This window comes from Hemicordylus capensis, chromosome 4 (assembly GCF_027244095.1).
Source record: "Hemicordylus capensis ecotype Gifberg chromosome 4, rHemCap1.1.pri, whole genome shotgun sequence".
NCBI classification, from domain to species: Eukaryota; Metazoa; Chordata; class Lepidosauria; order Squamata; family Cordylidae; genus Hemicordylus; species Hemicordylus capensis.
In genome coordinates this window covers 213,703,716-213,726,512 of record NC_069660.1, presented here as the reverse complement: position 1 = coordinate 213,726,512, position 22,797 = coordinate 213,703,716, and the positions used below count along the sequence as shown (strand labels likewise).

Below are 22,797 nucleotides of genomic sequence, written 5' to 3'. Positions count from 1 at the left end.
GGAGGGTGTACTTACCCCTCCCCCCACTTTCCCCCTGCTGGCACTGAAGTCCTGTAAAATCTTTTGAGGCGGCAGTGTACCTCCCTGCCACTCCTTCCCTTCTTTAGCCAGAAGTGGCCAGAAGTACCGTGCGTGTGTGCGCGCACACGTCAGATGGACTTGCGTGCGATCAGGACGTGCATGTGCGCTCGGCGTGCACACGTGTGCCTGGTACTTCTGGCCACTTTCAGCTGAAGAGGGGAAGAGGTGGCAGGGAGGTAGACTGCCACCCTGAAAGATTTTACATGACTCTTGCACCTGGTGGGGAAAAGGGGGGGAGGGGTAAGTGCACCTTCCCCCACCTTTAAAGTCCTACCCCCCACCCCTTCGAGCCGCTCCCACCCGGTTATGTGCACATCCCTAACAAATGTATCTGAATCTGGATTTCTCCAATTACTTATTTTGTTTTGCCACAGAGATCAAGATGAGAGTTGGCCTTTTGTTTGGAACACACCTGTAAACTCTTGATTTGGCTCAATCATCTTGTTTTATTCAAGGAAGATACGTCACATCTAGGGCATGACATCTAGGGTTTTGCCAGTGGATTTCTGGTTCAGTTCCAGTATAGGGCCTTTTGACTGCATGGAAAACCATCACAAACTTCAGAATGTATAGGTTATTTCATGCAGAGAAATTTCTTGAATTTTATTACTGACTGGTTTAATCAAAACGCCTGTGGCTGACTAGAAGAAATAGCAATGGCAATATATTTTAGAATGATGAAGGCAAGGCTTAAAAACACCCCCCCCCCAAAAAAACCCAACACACAACAAAAACCTCAGTATAAAAATAGTTCAGTATTCATTTTTATATGGATCTTTTTAATGGTTTATAACAGAAAGTGGATTTTTAATCCTTACACCAAGTAGAATGTTTAACATAGAGAAGGAAAATGTATTTCTTAATTTTCTATATAATACCAACAGACGGCTTTAATGGAAGAAACAAACTGGGCTTGTGTTATCTAAAGAGATTTAAAATACATGATTATTAGGATTACCCTGTAGTCCTGGCTTGACATGTTGCACCCCAAAGTTCATTGTCAATTGCAGAGGAAGTTTTTAAAGATTTTACAGAAAATTGAGTTTTGAGCATGCATCAAAAATTTGGTGTGTATCCTATTTAAAAACAAAAAAGGTAACATCATATTGCAAACAAACATCCTATGTAGAAGACCAGCTTGTTTTCAGTCTGGATTAATTAAATTGGAATAACGTTAGCCACTTGGTTTGTTATTCATTTTCACTAAGGTCAATTTGACGTCTGCCCAATCTTGCATTGAGAAAATTAAAAGCCTCTGCAACCACTGTATATCAGACTGGTTAAAATGTATAAAGGAGTACTCAATCTGCATTAAACAATCTTGAATTATGCAGCTGTTGACTTCCTTAATTCAGTAAGTCAAGAAAATGAAGCTGCCTAGGCAAAAGCAGCTTTATTTGAAAAAAGCAAAAAACAAAAACAAAAAACAACCCCCCAAACAAAACTAAATGCATGCATTATATGATGTCAAGGCAATTTGACAAGAACATCTATACAATCTGAATTGAATCTTGAACACTCAGTGAACTGACAGTTTTATAACCCTAGCAAGTTTATGACTGTCTGAGTACAATGCCTTATTAAGGACAACCTGCTCAGTGCAACCACAAGAAGGTTATGAAATAATAAAGTTGCCTCTTTTAAAAAACACACATGGATTTCACAGCAACAATAACCCAGGCAGGCAGGCAAGCAGAATTTTTATGGGAGAATTACTGAAATCCGTAGAGTTTTCAAAACCTATGTAGCCATCCTCTTTCATATAATTACTTTCTTCTTCTTGATCCACCTGAATGGTTTTTAATTTTTTTAGTCAGGTGGGGTTTGTGTTTGTGCTTCTTTTCTGAGTAGCTACTTATGTGTTGCTTATAATCTGCACTGTAATAATCTAGGAGGTGCTCTGGACACTCATAAAGCCATATTCCCCATGGAACTCCAACTAAAATAGCCCCACTAGCTGGGGAAATAATGGCCTTTCCCCAGCAACAGTATATTGCTGTTTGAATGCTGGGGAAAGTGCTAATTCAGAAACGGAAGCTCTTCATTGAGGAAGATGTCTTGATCCATCCAGTTTCCATATTTATTGTGTCATAAAATAGCCCTCTAGAGAATTCACTTGATAATGAAAGCCTTCCCTCAAACATCTGAATATGCATAACTGCTGCAGTTAGTCCCCAAAGAATGAGCCCTTGCAGGTTATTGCCACTCATTGCTCCTGGCAATTACCCGATGGAAACTAGGGGTGAGCATGGAACTGCTCTGGGCGGTTTGGTTCAAGTTCAAACCCAACTCAAACCAAACTGCCTGATCTACAAGCTGCTGGCAGTTCGGTTCTGCACTAGAACAGGGGCGAACCAGTTTGGCCTGGTTCTACAGGCTTGCGAAGGGGAATCCGGTAAGGATTCCCCTTTAAAAGCAAAGGGGGTAACCCTATGGGCTGAAAAAGGGAGGGCGGGGGAGTGGGCAGGAGGTCACCTTACATGGCACAGCTCTTCAGCAGTGGGCCGTGGTGGCTCCCCTAGGCATCAGAATGGGCCTCCATGCGAAACGGCCCCTCACTGGCTTGCGCTGATGCGGGGAGCGGCGGAGGGGCCTAGGTTGCTCCTGGCCTGCTGTCGCCACCAAAGAGCCATGCCACTGCCATGGCCCATAAAGTAACCTCTTGCCTGCTCCACCACCCTCCCTTTTCAACCCCATAGGGTCCACCCCCTTTGCTTGTAAGAGGGGATGTCAAAACCACTCTGAGTCATTGTGGCTCTAGCATGACGCAGTGAAAATCATTGAGACTGCATTGCATTCCAGTGCCTCCCCAACTGTGCTGTGTATTACGCAGTGTTTTTTTTTAAATTGAAACAGCCCTGGGGGAAACATAAACAGCCAAAATAAGAACATTTTTATTTCCTAAAGATGTTCAGCTGTAAGGAACTGCAGCTTTTTGGAATGATTTTTACCACATGAGTGTGAAATGTCCCACAGAACACGCAGACTGTTGAAAGGCACATAATCTCTTCAAGATGAATGCTGTTATTCACAGCAGCAGGTAGCATTTTGCCTACATTTTTTTCAGATAATGTCAATATGGTTATTTTCCTCAATGCCAAGAGGATTATCTGAGCGTCAAAGAACAAGATGAAGCAGTGAGGTGCAGTGGGTGGGCGTGAGTCAGGGTGTGGAGAGGACTGAGTTAAAATCCCTGCTCAGTCATGAGGCGCACTGGGTGACTTTGGGCTAGTCATTATCTCAGTCTGACCTATCTCATAGAGTTATTGCGGGAAAAAATGTAGGGATGAAAAACATATGTGGTCTTGAATGCTTTGAAAGAAGGATATACATGTGATAAAGAAGTTTATATTTCACCTAAAAATCTTGTTTTAGTCACTTAGCATTAAAATATTTCCTAATTATTTTTCCTAATTTGTTCTTTAGAATTAATCTTCCTAATTATTTTTTAGGTCTGTGAGTCTAGTATTTATTGCTAGTTTTGACTAGAGGGCAGATGGCTCCCAGAACATGCAGGGCTGCAAGAGACTTAGTTATTTATTTGCTTATTTCATCACACACACACAGACACACACACACACACACACACACACACACACACACACACACCCCTATCTCCATCCTACTTTTCAACAAATGATATCCAATGGGGGCTGCTATTCTATTACCCAAACTGGCCCAATGGATTGTCACAAAAAACAAAGTGTGTCTACCACAGGCATGGATAGCTCCACATTACTACCTCCAAGGCTCTGTATCATCTGTACACAGGTTGCATGGGAGCTTTGTAGCCAGGGGGCTTTAGGCTGAATATTATGAAGTTGAGGGATAGGGGTCCCAAGAAATCAGAATAGAGTTTGGAGAAATGGTTCTGGAGTAGTCAAAATGTCTAGCTGCATATTTGCAGATCTCAATTAAATTAAATTAAATTAAATTAAATTAAATTAAATTAAATTAAATTAAATTAAATTATGGCCCTTTTAAAACATGAAATTATTAAATTATGTTTAAAAATCACTCAAATTACTTTAAAGAGATGTGATAAGGGCAGGTGCTCTAAATTGTCCAATTGAAGACACTTCTGGCTCTAGCTGTACCTTGTAAGAGCTGGTTTTCCATATCTCCTCCCTTTGGGGAGGGCCCATATTCTTCCACCATTCCTCCATACACTGCTCACTTTTTCTCCCTCCCTCCACCAATTGGCAAACAGTTTGGAGGGGGAAAAAGAAGCTAAACACTTTTTCTCCCAGGATTATTTCAGATTCATATTTTAGTCACTTCAATAATTATGACAGATTGGTTCTTCAGGTTGCAATACGTCAGAGACAAGGGTTTTAATATATCAGCCAGTGAGCTTATTTTTCATCATAGCAATCTCTCTTTTTCATGAGGCCTAATTTTGATCTGTCAGCTGCCTCAACTAATGCTTGCTGCTCCTAAGCTAAAGAGCATGAAGCGTTTATATAAAACATTTACATATCTAAATCAGCCTTCTTTTGAGGATTCACAGCTCTTGTTCAGAGCTGACAGTGATAATTATTTCCTTAGAAGACTTCTGTTAAAAATGTTTTTGTTCTGTGTTTCATGTTCCTCCTGCAAATAATGTAGGTAATTTAATCAGCCAGTTGTTCCAAAACTTTGGGGACATTCTTTAGAATGGAGCAAGTCCTTTAGAAAAGTTATTAGAATTGCAAAATCTTCACAAAGGACCAAGAAGGCTTTAGTCCCTTAATCCAGCTTGAGATCAACATCACTGGAGGAGATCTGGTCTTGTGGTAGCAAGCATGAATTGTCTCCTTTGCTAAGCAGGGTCTGCCCTGGTTGCATTTGAATGGAAAACTACATGCGAGCATTGTGAGATATTCCCCTTAAGGGATGGGGCTGCTCTGGGAAGAGCAGAAGGTTCCAAGTTCCCTCCCTGGCATCTCCAAGATAGGGCTGAGAGAGACTCCTGCCTGCAACCTTGGAGAAGCGGCTGCCAGTCTGTGTAGACAATACTGAGCTAGATGGACCAAGGGTCTGACTCGGTATATGACAGATGCCTATGTTCCTATGATTATGTGACAGTTCCTTAGGGACAGAGAAAGACAGATGTAATAATGAAGTTTTGGAAATATTATTAGAGAATAAAGAAACCATCCAAATATTCTAATGAGCTGTGCTAGCAAATCAGTGCTTAGCACCAAATGCTAAATTGGCACATTATCACATAATATGATGTGATGTTCGCATTGCAGGAGTATTATGAAGGTACTCAAGAGGAATACCTATGATCAGTATCGGACTGACTGTCGCTTTCTGAGTGATGGAAGAGATGTTTCTTCCTTTCTTATAACAACAGAACTTTGGGGTGGGTGGTGGGTGGGCAAAGGTCAGCCATCGGTAACAGGTTCAAGAAAGACAAACCACACAATGTATAATCAGCTTATGGAATTCACAGACACATGATGTGGAGGTAACCACTCAGCAGGCTTTCAAATAAAAGGACAGGACAATTTTATGGAGGACAGGTCTACCACTAACAGCAAATCATGTGACAGCTAACTGGAGCCTCTATGTTTATAAGCACTTTTCCTGTGAGTACAAGATGCTGAAGAATAAAGAAGAGGAGGGGGCTTTTGGCTTCACTTCTTGCTTGCAGGATTTGGAAAGGCAACAGGCTGGTTGCCTTTGGTCTAGTTCAGCAAGGCAGTGCTTAAGGGAATGCCATATATACATGCACATCCTCAACAGAGTAATTCATGGGATTATCATAGAATCACAGAGTTGGAAAGCTGCCTGCTGTCACATGAGGTGTCTATCCACACACCAGCCTTAGAAAGATGGAGTCACACAGTTCTGATCACAGTGTGCATAAGGAGAGAGCAGGTGCAGCACAATACAGTGCCTGTGAAGCAAATTGCTGCAGGTGCCTGGAACAGTAGAAGAATATAGGCTGCAACATCCTGGGTTTCTTATGGCTAAGATTTGATCCTGGTTTAATGATTGGATTGAGTGATTGGTAGAGGCACTATGTGAATAGAGCAGCTGTTCTGCATCTACAAATGCATGTGAAACCCTGGAAGCATACAGGCAAAAATGTCAATTTAAAAAACTCAGCCCACAGCATTTTTTAAAGTTCCTACAAACTGTAGCAGGATGAGATGGAAATGGATCACTAGACTGCAAAGGGCTATCTGCCCCCTATTTGTCACATCTGGCTATCTTTGGATTATGTTCTCTATATAATCTTGCAGTATCTGTTGGAAGAAAACTGTTAAAGAAAAGTCTCTTTGGTGCCTTTTTTCTAATGGAAATATGTCTCAGGGTCAGATTTACACAATGCAATCTAATTTTTAGTCTCAGGGTGTTCTTCCCCAACAGCAATATTATCAAAGTGAAGTGACATAATTTGGAACCATGCCCTATATGGTTTTTTGGCTCTGCTGGCAAATCACGCTGATGTTTTTCTTAGTTCTGGATCTCTTTACCTAACTGAGGTCATTTGACATGCTACTACTACTCTGTTACTAGACTACTAAGAGCCCGACTGACATACAATTCTGAAAAAAACGACTAAGGAGAGACTCTAACTCTCATTTAAGTACAGAAAAGCTTGGAAAGCAATGCTTTCTAATGACTTAGAAATGAGAAAGTGAGTAAGAACACCCCTCTGCCAATACATTACATATGTTAAATCTTAAGGCAGCAACATTTTGCACATTTAGAACAAACAATTCTAGAATAAGAATAACTGGAATATGAAATTTTTTGAATAAAAATCTGCCTACTAGCTGTGGATCAGCATACACTGTACACATGCTAGCATATAACTAGAAGTAGGGATGTGCATGAAATGGATTTTGCATTTTGTTTTGAGCTTGAAACATAAATGCATATGGCCAAAATGTTTGGTCAAAACAGCAGGTGAATCGGTTGTTTCAGCGAAACAAAACTCGAATGGTTTTGAGTGTTTCAGCCATAGGGAACAATGGGGAAACTCGAAACACCCCATTATTCCCCATGGGTAGCTCCTAGGGACACCAAAGCGTACTGGGTGGTAGGGCATGATGGATGCTACTACCACCCAACCCGCACAAGAAACGGGCAAGCAGGCAATTTAAAACAAAATTTTAACCTTTCTCCAAAACCCCCATAGGATCCTTTTCATTTCAGCCAAAATGTGAAGTTGCTTTAGTTCAACTTATGGCTATGCTTGCTGCTAAGGGTGCCGCTGTGGCAGCTGTCACAATGTGGAGTCATAACTGTGTGAGAGAGCAACTTGTGCCAATGATGTTACTGCAGCTCAGGGCAGCACTGTGGCTGGCAGTGGATTCTGGGTCAGTAGCCTGTAAAATTCAGCATGCAAAAGACCCGAGAAATTTACTAAAACTATAACTCAGTGAGGGAGCTCTCTGAAAAGGTTACTTGACCGGTCGCCATCTTGGACTCCTCCCCAGGTCAGTGATTGTTTTTTGGCCATTTTTGGACTGTGTTTGAAAAGTGTGTTCTTCTGTGTTGGGAGGGACAGATTCCCTTTTACTGTATGCTTATGCAGTGTTCTTCAAGTCAAGGTTGCAAAATGCATTGCAAATTGCAGTGCAAAACTTGTATGTGTATTCTGTGAGTGCAGCTTATTCCGGTGATAGGGACCAATGGGGTAACTCAAAACAACCCATTGTTCCCCAAGGGTAGCTCTTAGGGACACCAAGGAGTTTGGGTGGTAGGGCATGATGGGTTCTACCTACCACCCAATCCACAAAAGAAATGGGCAAGTGGGCAATTTTTAACATTTTCATTTCGGGGGGAAAAACCCGTTTCGCGGACATCCCTATAAAGTAGCTGAAGTCATAATATTGCACATGAGAGGGAACTGAGACTGGAACAAAAACCAAAAGAAAGGAGTCTTGTTTTCTTTTCCAGGCTTACTTAAGGATACCTTCTCAAATAGCACAACTATACTTATCACTAGTTCCATAGTGCATGGCCCAGCCAAACATAAGCACTTTAAAGTTAAACTCCTGTTAAAAAGAGTTAAGAGTTAAGGATGTGCTTTTTCAAACAGGAAGATTGTGTTTCCCTTTCGTTAGATTATGCCCATTGTCAAGTTGAACAAAAAGTTGGTTTGCTGAGGTCCCCATTAGGTGAAGAATAGGAACTTGTTTGGTTCTTACCTTGTTAGCTTTGTCCCAATTTGCTGTCTTAGCTCGAGCCTCTCCTCATCAGTCTGCATGGGGAGGATATTCTTTTCCTCCAGTTCTCGTTTGGATGGTCTGTTGCTAAGTTTGATGGCTAAAGAATCCTTCCTGCAGACTTTCATTGCCAGGGAACCTTGGGTAGAAAGAGGCTTTGGAGAACTGAATTCTATCTAGATTCTGTCTGTGTGTCACCATATCACACAAACATACATTCCTTTTCAAAGCATGCCTTTAAAAATTTGGGAAGGCAGGTGTTGGTCTCAGCTGCAAACTAGAAGCTCATTCAGAAGCCCTCCTACTAAGTCAGTATGCTCCTAATCAAGACAAAAGCTGCACAGAAAAATCCTATGCTTTTTAACTGTGAAAATTCCCTTTGGTGTTTCCTAAAAGATTATTTTTCTGCAATAACTCCAGGTGGTGCTGATGTGGAAGTGGCCGGGTGATCCTGGCCTTAATCAGAAGTCAGTCTTTCTCTCTTGCTCCAGACCTATTGCTGGCGTCTGTTGTCATGATGCAAGAAGGCAGTGAGATTGATAGGTCCTCCAGCAACAGTAGCAGCAAGGATGAAGGGCTATGGAGCAAGGAAGAGCTCTCTCCTCTCATCTCCTTACTTCATAGTCCTTCATCCAAGTAACTCCCTCTTCCATCTTCCCATGAGGGGAATGACTGATAGGAGCTGGACCCATGGACTAAAAAGGGGGAGGAAGCCCCACAAATGTCTTGATGCCTGAAAAGCCGCTTCCTGCCACTTTCATGAGACTGCGGGGGGCGGGGTTGTGCTCTCCACCCCCTGAGGCAGACACGGAGACCACCATTTTATAGTCCACCGCGTGACGTGGACTAGCCAATCAGATTTCATGAGTGGCATTTTAAGTAGCCGGCTCCATAGAGCTCACTGTCAGTTGTTTGGACTGAACAGCCCTCCATCCCACCCATTTCAGTGAAGGAAGTCCAGTCACCATTTGGGGCCAAGTAGGAATTTTTGAGGTCACACCTGATTGGCCTTGGTGTGGCCTTTTCCCGCCTAGTTCTCACTGAAACTGAGTTAGGGTTGTCACCTGTTGATTGGTCACTTTGCTGATGAGTGTGGGTTAGTTTAAGAGTATTAACTGGTGTTTGACTGGAGGACCGTTTAAGGCGCGTAGGTAAGCCAAGGAACAGCCCCTGTAGGTTTTGCGGCCCTTGGGCTGGGATCCGTCCCTACTCGGGGGCAGTCTGGCACCCACCACTCAGAGTTTTGCCGCCTGGGTGAGTGGGGCTGTCTGACCTCCACTCACTGGGGTTTCACCCTGTTGCTATTATGATGTCTGCATTCAGTCCGGGTGGAACTAAAACCCAGTCTTTTGCCCGGGGTTGGGCAGTCCTCCATATGAAACTGACCCTTATTTGGGGTAACCGCAGTCTGAATAGTCATGCTTTGCTGCAGGATTTGTATTAAGTCAATTAATAAAGTGGCCCTAGTTCATCCAACTATGTGTGTCTTGTCTTTATTGGGGCCTGGGGGTGTCATCAAGCCCCATCAAATCCAGCTGGAATATTCATAGCAACCATTATAAGAATCTGATGGAGGTGAAGAGGCGTTTTATCTTCCATATTCTGAGTAACTGTAAGGGTTTTCAGACAACCCATCCCCCGTTATGCATGCATCCAACATGTGCAAGAGCAATGAACACAATGCCCATCGAGTCTTCCCTTCTGTCTGTGTGTTTGCAGTGAAAAGGGGTACTTGCATGCACAGAGTTGTACATACCTGGCTCTCCATGAGAATGGGAACCCAAATCATGCAGGTTTCCTGACTGGGTGGAAGGCCTACATGCATACAGCTGTATGGGGGTGGAGGGGAGGCACTCCCTATTAAGACCTTCTGCTGAATGGTAGAGGTCTGAGACAGAGAGGGGAGGCACTGATTTAGGGGGCAGAATCAGTGGTGCAAACACTTCTCCCTCCACATATTTTCTGACCATGTGAAGGGAAGTTGTGAAAGAGGCTTAAGTATGTGGGGTAAGTATATTTGGGTGTATGGATGGGCCAGTGGGAGAGTGTGTGCAGATGTGTGTGGATTTTAGTTTTTTAGCAGTTTTCCTTGCATATCTGGACCCCACTATTCCTGTCAGCAAATTCTCACAGTTATTTTTGAGATGAGACTGTTTCCCCATGTTAATGTTTTAAGCACAGGGTAACTTCCAATCTGACCACTAAGGGGTGCTTTCAGAAGACACTTCATCATGCAAAAGCCTTCAAATATGGCAGCACAAATCAGTGCTAGGGCTGCCTCTGTGCAATAGCGCCATTCTGTCATTTGCATGGATATGGAGATAATAGATACCAGTTGGGAGTGGAAGACTCTTACTTGTAAATAATGAGCTTTCTTCATCTTCCTCTTCATCTTCATCCTCTTCTTCTCTTGTGTAGAGGCAAGAAGAATCTTCATAGTCAGATTCATGAGGCACATTTTCTTTATTGTCATCGCATTCGATCACAACAGTTGGCACTTGTCTCATGTCTGAAAGGCCTCCAGGTCCAGTTTTTGTGATATTGTCGCCCCCGTGTAAACCAGAGCTTTTGGGAAAATCAGGAAGGACAAGAGAAAGAAATACACGTTGAAATTACTTATTATCTACTGTCAAAGCTCATGTTAACATCTTTGCGTATGAAAACAGAAGAAAGATTTGTAGAATAGTGGGCTTGCATACAATATACAGGTGAATTTGGAAAAAAAACCAGATCTGCAAGTTTGCAGTGTGATTTGGTTTGAATGGAGAAAAGGAGACTGTGGAGGGTGCTGATTGGCTGATACCCATAATGTCACTCTCATAAGTAACAAATAAACATATAAAGACACTAAAAACGTGGATGCCCTGCCTGAAATGTGAGGGAGGGGCAATCTAGATGACTTCTCCAGGGTTAGGCTTGCTGTTGTGTATATGCTTCATAAATATTACAAAGCTGGTCTTACATTATGGGTGAAGAACTCCATTTGACTTGTCAAATGAGGAGAGCTGGTCTTGTGGTAGCAAGCATGAACTTTCCCCTTTGCTAAGCAGGGTCTGCCCTGGTTGCATTTGAATGGGAGACTAGAAGTATGGGAACTGTAAGATATTCCTCTCAGGGGACAGAGCTGCTCTGGGAAGAGCAGAAGGTTTCAAGTTCCCTCCTTGGCTTCTCCGAGATAGGGCTGATAGAGATTCCTGCCTGCAACCTTGGAGAAGCTGCTGCCAGTCTGTGAAGACAATACTGAGCTAGATAGACCAATGGTATGACTCAGTATATGGCAGCTTCTTATGTTCCTGACTGTTACAAACTGTACTTTCCCACAGATCTGTGCAATTCTTTAATGGATAATATAGACAGTGAGATTGAATGTCTCAGAAACATTAAGAGACTAGAACTGTTCTATTATTTTTTTAAAAATGAGTACAAGACCTTAATCTCTGATTTAATCCTCAATGGCACCCAGGACCTCGTACGAGAAGATGTAAACATTTTTGAACTGTCCTGTTTGCAGGCTTCTCTAGTAATCATGGGGGCCTTGCACTGTGTTTGCCAAATTATTCAGGGATTGCATAAACCACAGTTCCCTCATAAAAATCATAAAAATCTGTGATTTAACAAACAGGAAGGAAAGGGGAGTGGGAAGAAGTGTACATGCAGGCACGTGGTTTATTTGCTATTTGGCCATATCTAAATATGTTTATATATATTAAAGATTTCAAGAAATCTAAGCTGAAACTTGTTACAACAAGCATTGTGATATCTTTACTGTAAGTTTTAGTTTGTTTCTTAGAACACCTAGAATTGAAAACAGCACTGCTGTCAAAAACATCCAGAAGAAATGCTGCTTGGTGTAACTCACTTATTTAAAATAAAACACAGCTTTTCTGAAAATCAACATAAGTTTCCTTGGAGACATTTGCAAAAAAAAGATGTCACCTCAGCAAAATAGTTTAAAAATTGTCAGCCTTGTAGATGTTTTGTCCACATGCATTATGAAAACAGTGACTGGTTTTTCTGTAGGAAACAGAAACCAACTTTTTAATCTCTTGAGTGCAGAAGTTAAGAGACATCATTTTGACAGTGAGTTCTGCTGGAATAACTGGTATATTATTCTGTTACTAAATGTACTGTTTTAGGTTATGGGAAATAGTCAGAGGATTGTATGCATTTTGTATCATTTCCCTCCCTCTCGGTTCTGCTCCACTGAAATTCAAGCTCTGCAGTACAAAGTAAACACATTAAGTTATTTTGCACACAGTGGCTAATTTTGGGTTTGCTTGTTTTTTGTGATACTTCCAAAATATAGGTTCTGTAAAATTGTTGAATCTTTGCTTACAAGGAAAGAGTGCTGTAGAAGGAAATGAAGGGAGAAGAGTAAATGAGGATTAGGCAGATGGCTAACATGGTTAGCCCGACAGGCATGGTAGCCATCAATATAGCAAAATACCTGTACAGAAAATTGCAGCCCCATCTCCTGACAACTAGTAATCCTTCTGCTTCACTGTATTTACTCTCATTGCTAGCTGTCTTGAGGCTCCCATATGTAGAGCAAACAGTGGAAGAAACATATTTTAATAAATAGAATGCATTGCTTTTGAAGTGTTCAGCAGACAAGGCTCACATATTTCTAAACTTTCCTCTGCCTCTGTAAGTGCTAGAATATTGTTCCATCGCAAATAAATGAATCTGAAATCATCAGGATGCTGAATTCTGTATTGGATGTCAAATTCCCTGCAAATATATATAATGTGCAATGGATGACAACCATTTCCCTTCCTACTATGCCTTCCTCCAAAGATTGAACCTTTCTGTAGGGAAGTGTGTGTGTGTGTATAAAACTATGCTTTTTGTTACCACTATTCAGCCTCATTTAAGATTTCTTTACTTCCTGAGCTGAGCTTCAGTGTGTGTGTGTGGGGGGGGGCATTTTAAAATCTTGTCTTGGGGCCCACTACAAACTTGCTACGCTCCTGGGCTTGGCTATCCAGAGCCAAACAAGATTCCATTATATTTCAGCATCATTACACATTGGGGGAAGGTGTGGATTCTGGTTTACAAATGCTCAATAATATTCCTACAGGCTCTAATGGATATCAGACTCTTGCTGGGTGATCCCATGGCAATCTGGAATATGTACGTTCCTGAAAACAGTTATTGAACTCAAACGGACCATTTTAAAGTCGAATGGGATATCTATATTCCCTCCGCTCCTGTAATTGGTAAACCTTTAGTAACCTACACTTTCAGCTATGAACTAAGAGTTGAAAACAAAAAGCAAATGACATCACCTGCTTTCTGCTTATGGTGTGTCCTGATAACTGCAGAAACTGGAGCATTTATTGCTGTGGGGGAACAGATGCCACTCTAAAGTCATATGGTGAGAAATATCATTGCATTAGAATAAATTATGTGCACTTTTCATGCATAATAGACCAGACTGTGCAATTAACATGGGCCTGTGTGCACAAAAGTAATTGCCCCAAAGGACCCTCATGGGAGACACAAGATAGTTAGTTGCAGTACCTGCTGCCTTGCATTAGCTTTATCTGACTAGCACTTTCAGGTAATGGGATAAAAGAGTTAACTATTTTGTAAGCAGAACATGCTGCTACATACATCTGATGCAACCTGACCCAAGCTAACCCAGGATGCACCGTAACACAAAAATAATTGCCCCTGCTAATATCCCAGAAGCATCTGTTGGGTCACTGTTAGGAAAAAAGGATGCTGAACTAGGTAGACTTTTGGTTCTCCTCCAGCAGGGCTCTTCTTATATTCTTATACCTTGGTTAATTAGATCAAAAGGCCACGTAGCCCTTGTCTCCAACACTACCTAGCCAGATGCCCATAGGAAGGTCACAAACAGAGAGCTCTATGGAGGTGTTCATGCAAAGTGTCTCTATGGAAGTCTGGTAGGTTGAGCGTGAAGAGGATGTAGACAAAACATGACCTGGAGAAGCTGCCTAACAAACAGTATGAAAAAGTATCCTTTGCAATAAGGCCAAGCGTACACAATTTCCAAAAGAATTCATCAGCCGAGAATAAACTGGTGAAAGCTGATTTAATTTTCTGTTATCTATACATTGAGAGGCTAACTCAGAGACAGAGCTGGAAGTCAGGATGCTCCAAGTACAATTTTTGTCTTTGCAATGGATTCACTCAGAGGACTTGCATACTATTCTCAGTCTCAGTTCCCTATCTCCAGTAGAAGGATAATAATAATGTTGTAGGGCTATTGTTAAAGAGAGCTTTGAACACTATAAGATACCACATAGACTCTAAACACTAGCTTTATATAGGAACATAGAAAGCTGCCTCATACAGAGTCAGGACATTGGTCCATCTAGCTCAGCATTGTCTACACCAGGCTTCCCCAAACTGCGGCCCTCCAGATGTTGCTGAACTACAACTCCCAGCATACCCAGCCACAAAAAATTATGTTTAGGGATGCTGGGAGTTGTAGTTCAGCAACATCTGGAGGGCCGCAGTTTGGGGAAGCCTGGTCTACACCAACTGACAGCAGTTCTCCAAGGTTTCAGACTAGGGATGTGCATGAACTGATTTTTTCGATTCAATTTGTACCTGAATCGAATCATCCCCGATTTGTTTTGGGTCCAAATCTGGCCAGCTAGCACAGGGGCAATTTGTTTTGTTCACAAATAACCCAAAACAAGTGGATTCGGGTACAAATCATTTTGTACCCAAATCAATTCACACAGACAGCAGGCACAGGCAGTGATTCTCTCAGCAGTAGGAAGGGGGTAAAAAATTATCTTCTCTTTTCCTCAATCAGGAAAGCAGGAACAAAAAGCAGAGAATCCACTCCAGGCAGCAGGCAGGCAAGGAAAAGCAAAGTGCCTCTGGCTCTCTCTCTCTTCTCCCACAAGGCAGACAGGCAGAATGGTAGCTGCCTGCCTCCTTAAGTACATTTGAAAATCCCTTCTTTGAACTCTCCCCACTCTTGTCCCTTCTTTGACCCTTCCCCTAGCCAATGCAAGGTCAGTCACTCCTGGCAACACAAGATTTGAATGGAAATGAGCCAATCTGGAACCAGTGGGGTATCGCCAGCCAGTCGTTGCACACTGTATGTCACTAATCTGAAGCTTGGGAAGGCAGGATTTTTTAAAAAAATAATTCCTGGCACAAAATGGAGACAGCAAGACAGATCGCCACAAAATGGAGGCCTGAATCTATGAATTTTTCAGGTCCGAAATCTGGGCGATTTGTTTTGGACCCAAATCTGGCCAGCTAGCATAGGGGTGATTTGTTTTGTCCACAAATCACCTGAAACAGGTGGATTTGGGTACAAATCATTTTGTACCTGAATTGATTCGCACATCCTTATTTCAGAATGGAATCTTTTCCCAGTCCTACGTGGAGATGCCAGGGATTGAACATGGGATCTTCTGCATGCAAAGCAGATGCTCTACCACTGAGCTTCAGACCCATCCCCTTCTTTGTGCAATCATACTCAGTATATATTTTAATTTGGATTTGTCCAAAAACACAAGATCATTTCTTAGTGCATTCACCATTCTTTCTCTTTCAAACATGGGATTTTTATCCTCGTCTTCAGAGATGGATATACATGACAGCTCTTCAAATACTATCAGTGTCCTCAGCCACAGTTCTTTCATAGGGGACACTAATTACCCTGTGGGGAATTCCCTGCCACCTCGCCTTTCAAAGAATTGATAGAAACTCAATCTGATTAATGCATTTTCTAAGCTTGGGGTGATTAACTGTAGTCAAATATGATTCCAGTTCTATAAAGAACCACTTCTGCTTCACAAGATGGGTGGTGTTAGTTCTGCCAGTGCCCGTACTTGATGTTTCAAAGTCGAAGGTTTTTTTTGTAAGCAACAATAGGGCAGCAATGTAGGCTTGACATCTGCCATACTGAATTATTAAGTGTATATGGTTGCAATGTTGAACTTACTAGAATCAACTTCAAGATGATTTGCAGAACCACTGGGCTCATGATGAGGACAAGTGTAGTGTGGTGGATAGAGTGGGTCTGTTGCTCAGTGGTAGAGTATCTGCTCGGCATGCAGAAGGTCCTAGATTCAACCTCTGGCATCTTCAGGTAAGACTGGGAAAGATCCCTGTAGTGGCAGTAGCTTGGAGTGCTTCTTGGTGGCCAGCATCCTTTCCCAACAGGGCCTCAAGGCACAACCATGGGTTTTTGATGTCCCTGAGCCCTCAGTCAGTGCCAGAGTTGGCTGACCTCTGATGTTGACCCTGAGTAGTCCTCTCATCAGTCATTTCATAGTTCAGCTATAGACTGTCAGACCATTTGTCCATATAGTCCAGCACTGTCTACTTCAACTGGCAGCAATTCTCCAAAGTCTCAGATGGAGGTCTTTTCCAGATATGCTACTTGAGATCCTTTAATGGGAAACAATAGGGAGAGAACCTAGAGATGTTCAGCATCTGTAGTTGACCTAATTGTTTCGATAGGACACTGTTCTTCAGCAGATTTTCCTTCCATGAATGACTGATGAATAAACCTGGCAGCTGCTACGTGATCACTACATGAAGCTACTCTAGGCCCCAGACACATTGCACTGGTCCATCATCCATGTCACTTTATTTCTTTGTCATGTTGTTTCATTTTAAAGAGTTGTAGTAACTGCCCATTTATTTTTCCCAAATATTCTGAGTGCCTGATTTAATCTCAATTATGTTCTCTGATCATTATCACCACCAACAAAAAATAAATATAGAGGAACAAAATGGAGACTGTAATAGCAATTGTAACAAAGATGAATCTCATTGTAATAATCCTAATTCACTAATAAACCTAATTCATTAGAACAAAAAGAACCAGAGTATTTTCAAAATATGTGAAATGAAATGAAAACACAACAAATGAAATGAAGTACAAATTATTTGAAGATGAAATTATTCTAGTTTGTAGCTGTGTAGGTAAATGGATTCATGTCAAACAGTTTTCAAAGATGTGCTACAGAAATTGATCCCCAAATTACTGCAGCCTACCACATTAAAAAAGCTATTATCTCTGAAACAAAGAGAATTATCCGATTTGTGCACAGTCTATAGTATTCATAACTTTGGCTAAAAAAAGAAGCAGCTCTCACTGAATATTTATCCAGGAAAATGAAACAAAGATGATGATGACGACAAAGACAATAATAATAGTAATACCAATAACTGCATAATCACCATTATGAGCCTTGTTTTATAACGGAGTAGAACAGAATTTCCCAAACTTCTGATAGTTGAAGTGTATTATTTTTCTAAATTAAAATGGGAGCATGCCATACTGTGGGAGGCATAAACTGCCCCAAATGGTTTACTTTAGGGACTGTTGACAATAACTACCATGTGCCCCCTGAGGAGACTCTGCTTCAGTGTTCCTGCACAGGTCATTGCTCTAAGTGTGTTTCCTCTGAGGGCAGGTGATTTTGCTGTATCTCTACATTGTGACTGACTAACCCCATTACATCCAGTGCTGAGATATGGCAGAATTACCTGTCCTCCTGAAGAGGCTAACTAGAAGGAAGCTGGGACACAGCAGAGAATCATACAGAGAAACAGCCCCCTCTGTGGGTGGACATTTCAAGGTTCACAGGAGACTTTAATTTTTTCAAATTTGTTTATTTTTCTTGGGCACAGAGCTTGGGACCTATTGGAGTAGAAGAATACAATTCAGCATGCCCCATTACCTTTCTAGCCTCTGCATGGTCATGGCCAGTGTCTTATTCAATTCGTCAATCATCCGGCATCCTGAAGGGTGCATAGGTAACGTGCTGGATCCAGAAGGCAAGTGTGGGCTGTGGCTGCCGTACGGATGCTGGTGCATTGCTAACTGTGACGGTAGGACCGTGTGATGATGTGGAGCCAATGGTTGCTGGGAGCTCTTCTGCGTGGAATAGGATGTGAGGGAGAGATCTGGTCCCCCTAAAGGCATGCAAATCATGACTTTCTTTGGAGGTAGCGGAGGTGATAGTTTGACTGGCATACAAGGCAGTTTCACAGGAGCACCAGGATCTAAAACAAAAAAAGTTTGAGAAACTCAGATGTAAGCTTTTAGAGCTGGGGGGAAAAGATATGCAGACACTCTTCACACTCACACACTGAACCAGCACCTCTTCCTCTTGATGTTCTCTCATGTGGCTGCAGTATGTGTCGGAATACTACACCACATGGATGGATCCTTTCCCATTCAGCCTGCACCCAGCAATCAAATCTGCCCACGTGGCTGTGGTATTCTCACGCATAGTGCAGCTATGCTTGTAGGAGGAATATCACCATAATGACAAAGTAAAATTTACACTGCAGATACGTGACAATTAAGTCAGGTAAGTTTATCATCAGCAATTACTGTATGAGCTCACAGACACCAATATTTTAAATATATAAACTAATAATATGGAAACTGTAGACAGATATTTTAGTTTTGTATGACCCGTTTAAAAGACACCACAATCCAAAATGGCAGACAGTGGACTCCATGTTGCTTAAAATCAGTCCATCTTTCTATCAAGCTTTTCTTCAAAACAGCAACCTAAGAAATCCTGTCAATACCTCTGCAAACTAAGTTTGCTGGTTTGGAGAACGTATAGGTCCAACTGCTGGATAGGGATGGGAAGGCCTGAGTTCAAATCCCCACCCAGCCATGGAACTTACTGGGTGGCCACGGGCATATTCCCACCACTGCTACAATAGTATAGGTGAATGTACTTATATACACAAAAACAATTATCCACTGTATTAGTATGACCCAGTAAAGTGGATCAGGCTGTGAATGTGAACAACGGGAAATAGAAACAAACAATTAATCCCTGCTAACTGGGCAAAGTGGCTCTCAGTTGCAGGGGGAGAGCAGCTGTCCCTATTCAGCCCAGCACAGTGTTCCTTGCAGTGGCTGCTGCAAGTGTCTCTTTTGTGTGTGTTTTTAGATTGTGAGCTCTTTTGGGAAAGGAAACCATCTTCTCATACCCTTTGCTATGTAAACCACTTTGATAAATTTTGTTGAAAAGCAGTATATACATATTTTCACAAGGATAACAATAACCAGCAGGGGGGAGCAATTGTCCTGTTTCAATCCAGCATAGCATCCATCCATTATCTATAGCTGCTGGATGTTGTTTTTACTGGAAGCCCCTTTGGGACAGGGAGCCATTTTCTTTCTTTTACTATGTAAACAACATTGTTGGGAAATGGTATATAAATATCCCTAATAACAACAATGGCCAGCATATTAAACAAGGGAATGCAGGCGACTGGAGCACCACCCGCACCCTCTGTGCATGTACGCACTGCTGATGGAGCTGTGCTGCAGGGCAGCAGTGCTTTGTTTTAAGTGCTTTATGCACACAGTGGTATGTCCGGCAACCCTTGAAAATAATGGGTGTTGCATTGCACAACTGCATACATAAAGCAGGACAGAGTGCTGCTGCCTTGCAGTATAATTCCATCACAGGTGCTTACACATGCGCAGGGGCACTCACTCCAGCCACTCACTTTCCACTGAGTGGTATGTCAAATAATAATAATAATAATAATAATAATAATAATAATAATAATAATAATAAGGTCCTGATAGAATGTGATTAGCTTTCACAGTTCTTTAGCTAAAAGAGATGTCCACACCTGAAAACATTTAATTGAAGTGAGTTATCTATGCAACTTGTTTACAAATGATCCTGTAAGATGATTCCTCATAGATCCAGATCTCTGAATGATCATCAGGCATTTTTCATGGATTAACATATTCCTGAGGAAGTTTTCATGTTTCATGGGATAACCTATGGGAGTAATCTCAAGAACCAGCCTAAGGTGGTTGAGATTATGGTCCCACACCTAAGCTGGTTGAGATTATGGTCCCACACCATAAGCACTATGGTGTGGGACATGTCAGTGCTTGCATTACAGGGGTCCAGAGGTGCCCCAGTCCCCTTGCCTTTCGTGATCACTGCCTTAGCTATTGTTTTGAGAAGGCTATGGAAGAGGTAATGAGTTGGCTAAAGTGGCAGGGGGTGAGGAGGCGGCTTGAGCATTTCATTAAAGACTCTTTATCTTTTCCCCAATAATTCTAGCACTGGACAAGCTGTGGGAGCCGGAGCACAAAGCTACTTACATTATATATAATTTCCTTTTTAGATCGGCAAAATATCACACACACACACACACACACACACACACACACACACACACATGGCCCTCATTCATGGGGGTGCTGTTCTCGCCTATAGGTGCAAATACAGAAACTGTTAATAATGAAACCTTACCCCTATGGGAATCTAGAGGTTCCTACATGCTCAAGAAAGGCTAAAAATCGGAGGGAGGGGAGCATAAATAAGATAAATACTCTGCCTTGCTTTCCAGCTATTCCCTGCCAAACCCGCAATTCCTCCAATTTTAGCAAAAGCCAGAAAATGGCTCCACGCTGCATCCAGACAAGAAATGACTCCAGAAGTGATTTCTGGTGATCCTGAAACCATGGACAGCTGAAAATCGCCTATATTTGCACCTGCGGAAATGGAAACCAGGTCTCTAGGACCTCACCACAGATGCGTGAAACTGTGGTTACTGGAACCGCAGATAAAGAGGGTCACCTGTATATGTATATATAGTCAGAAGCCAAAATGTTCAACATAAATTCCTTTATTTATCTCTGTTGTCATTCTCCTCTAATTATATATTACTTTAGATCTGCTAAAAATACTTGGTACATTTTTTTAAAAAACCAAACAAGCAAAGGCTGTGATTTCATATTCCTTAAACATGTGCATCTGCACCATTTGCATGTTTTATCCATATCCTGCATTTAAAAATGCTGCTTCCAGCAAAAATTGTAACAGAGACAAAGAATAAATTGAACAACCCCTAAAGGAGAAGTGCTTTATGCCTTTGTAGTTTCAACATGTTGCAATATATTACTGCCCATCGTCATTACTGCCCTTCTCATTACTATGGATCTGAATCTGAACCTGAATGGTTAGATGACTTGGTTTAATACTGCTCTGTTTCAGCCAATTGTGCCCTTACTCCAAAAGCAATACTTGCATTGGATAATCTTTAGAATTGTCATAAAGAGCTGTAACTATGCTGCCTATCTGCACTGGATTTTGGCTCCCAGGGCTTCAGCAGCCTCTAGAAGACCTTTGTATTTCACCTAACTTTTAGTGAGTCAGCTTAAGCTGGTAGGAAACATGGAGGTTAGCTCTTGTGGTTTTCTCCATTTCAACAAAATTTGTATGGGATATGAGCTACAGACAAGTGAGAAATACTAGGAGGTGGATGGCGCAAGAGAAACTCAGGATGCTTACCATCCCACATATCAATACTCTCCCATTCTCTGTCTTCCAGCCCATCTTCCTACTGCATCTTGTCTCTTTCTCTCTCCTTCTTCCCCCCACTCTTCCAGTCTCTCACTCTCTCTTTTTCTGTGCTGACTTTGTGAGCCTATATTGAATATACACATGATGAAGATATTATTTGAGTGCCTCAACATGTACAATGGTTCTGATTTGCTTATTTATTTATCTATGTAAACCACTTTGGGAACTATTGTTGTAAAATGGTATATAAATGTTCGTTGTTCTACACCAACAGGAACATGTTATCAAAATCTTTTTACATTGACGTGGTAAATTGGAATCTGGGTGCATTGTGGAGGGTCTAGATGAAAACTTTACCACATACACATTCAGTTTGCTTTTTTAAAAAACTGCATTGATTGTAAGTGGCAGCATAAACTACTCCTTAATTCCATGGCTGGTGACTTTTGATGGATCTAACATGTAGGGGTGGCCCATCCATGGGGCAGGGGAAGACAGTTGCCTCAGGTACAGGTACGGCGAGGGGTGCAGGGGCAGGAAGTGCTGGCTCCCTGCCATCACAAGTGCCATCCACCATCATTGCCATTCTTTGTCCTGCTGGGACTCACTGTTCATTGATAGGGGATATCATATTGCCTTTCACCTCAGGCAGCAAAATGTCTTGGACCACCCCTGCTAACATGTTTTCAGCATCTCAGCTGCCAGAGGTTTGACAAGCATCAAAATTCCTGCAACTATCCTGGGTGAGGAAATGGAATGCATTCTAAATTCTTCATATATACCTCATGAGAGGAGAAGAAAGCCAATAGTAGAATCTATTTTTGTACTGAAACCTATTAAACACACACACACACACACACACACACACACACACACACTCTTAAAAAAAAAGATAAAATCCTCCAAATAATTTCTATAGCCTGCCTCTCTGAGACATACTTCAGCTGAAACTCCTATGTACATATCAGGTGGTATGAATAATTAAACAAACAAACAAGCAAACAAATAAACAAAATCCCGTTTCTCCTATCCTTGCTTCCGCAAAGGAAGCACTAAGCAAATCATTATCCACCATCGCTCTCCATTAGTCATGTCTAGTGTATCTTAATTTTCTCCTCATAAAATTCTCAGTAAACAAACTGTACTGAAAATTTGAAGGTCTTTATTTCAATTGTGAAAATTCTCATTATATGAATTATTTCAAACAGGACCCAAGTATGCCTCTGGAGAAATTA

At 41.8% G+C, this 22,797-nt stretch overlaps 1 protein-coding gene across 13 annotated transcripts in view; it reads right to left on the bottom strand.

The window, feature by feature from the left end:
* Positions 1-22,797, bottom strand: part of PHACTR1 (phosphatase and actin regulator 1) — a 451,342-nt gene that overhangs the window by 34,205 nt on the left and 394,340 nt on the right. For all 13 annotated transcript variants that reach the window (XM_053250895.1, XM_053250898.1, XM_053250896.1 and 10 more), the window contains 3 exons: positions 17,942-18,266; positions 10,609-10,817; positions 8,235-8,391 (listed from right to left, as the gene is read on the bottom strand). In XM_053250895.1, the coding sequence (XP_053106870.1) occupies positions 8,235-8,391; positions 10,609-10,817; positions 17,942-18,266 (691 nt within the window). The remainder of the gene's footprint in view (positions 1-8,234; positions 8,392-10,608; positions 10,818-17,941; positions 18,267-22,797) is intronic.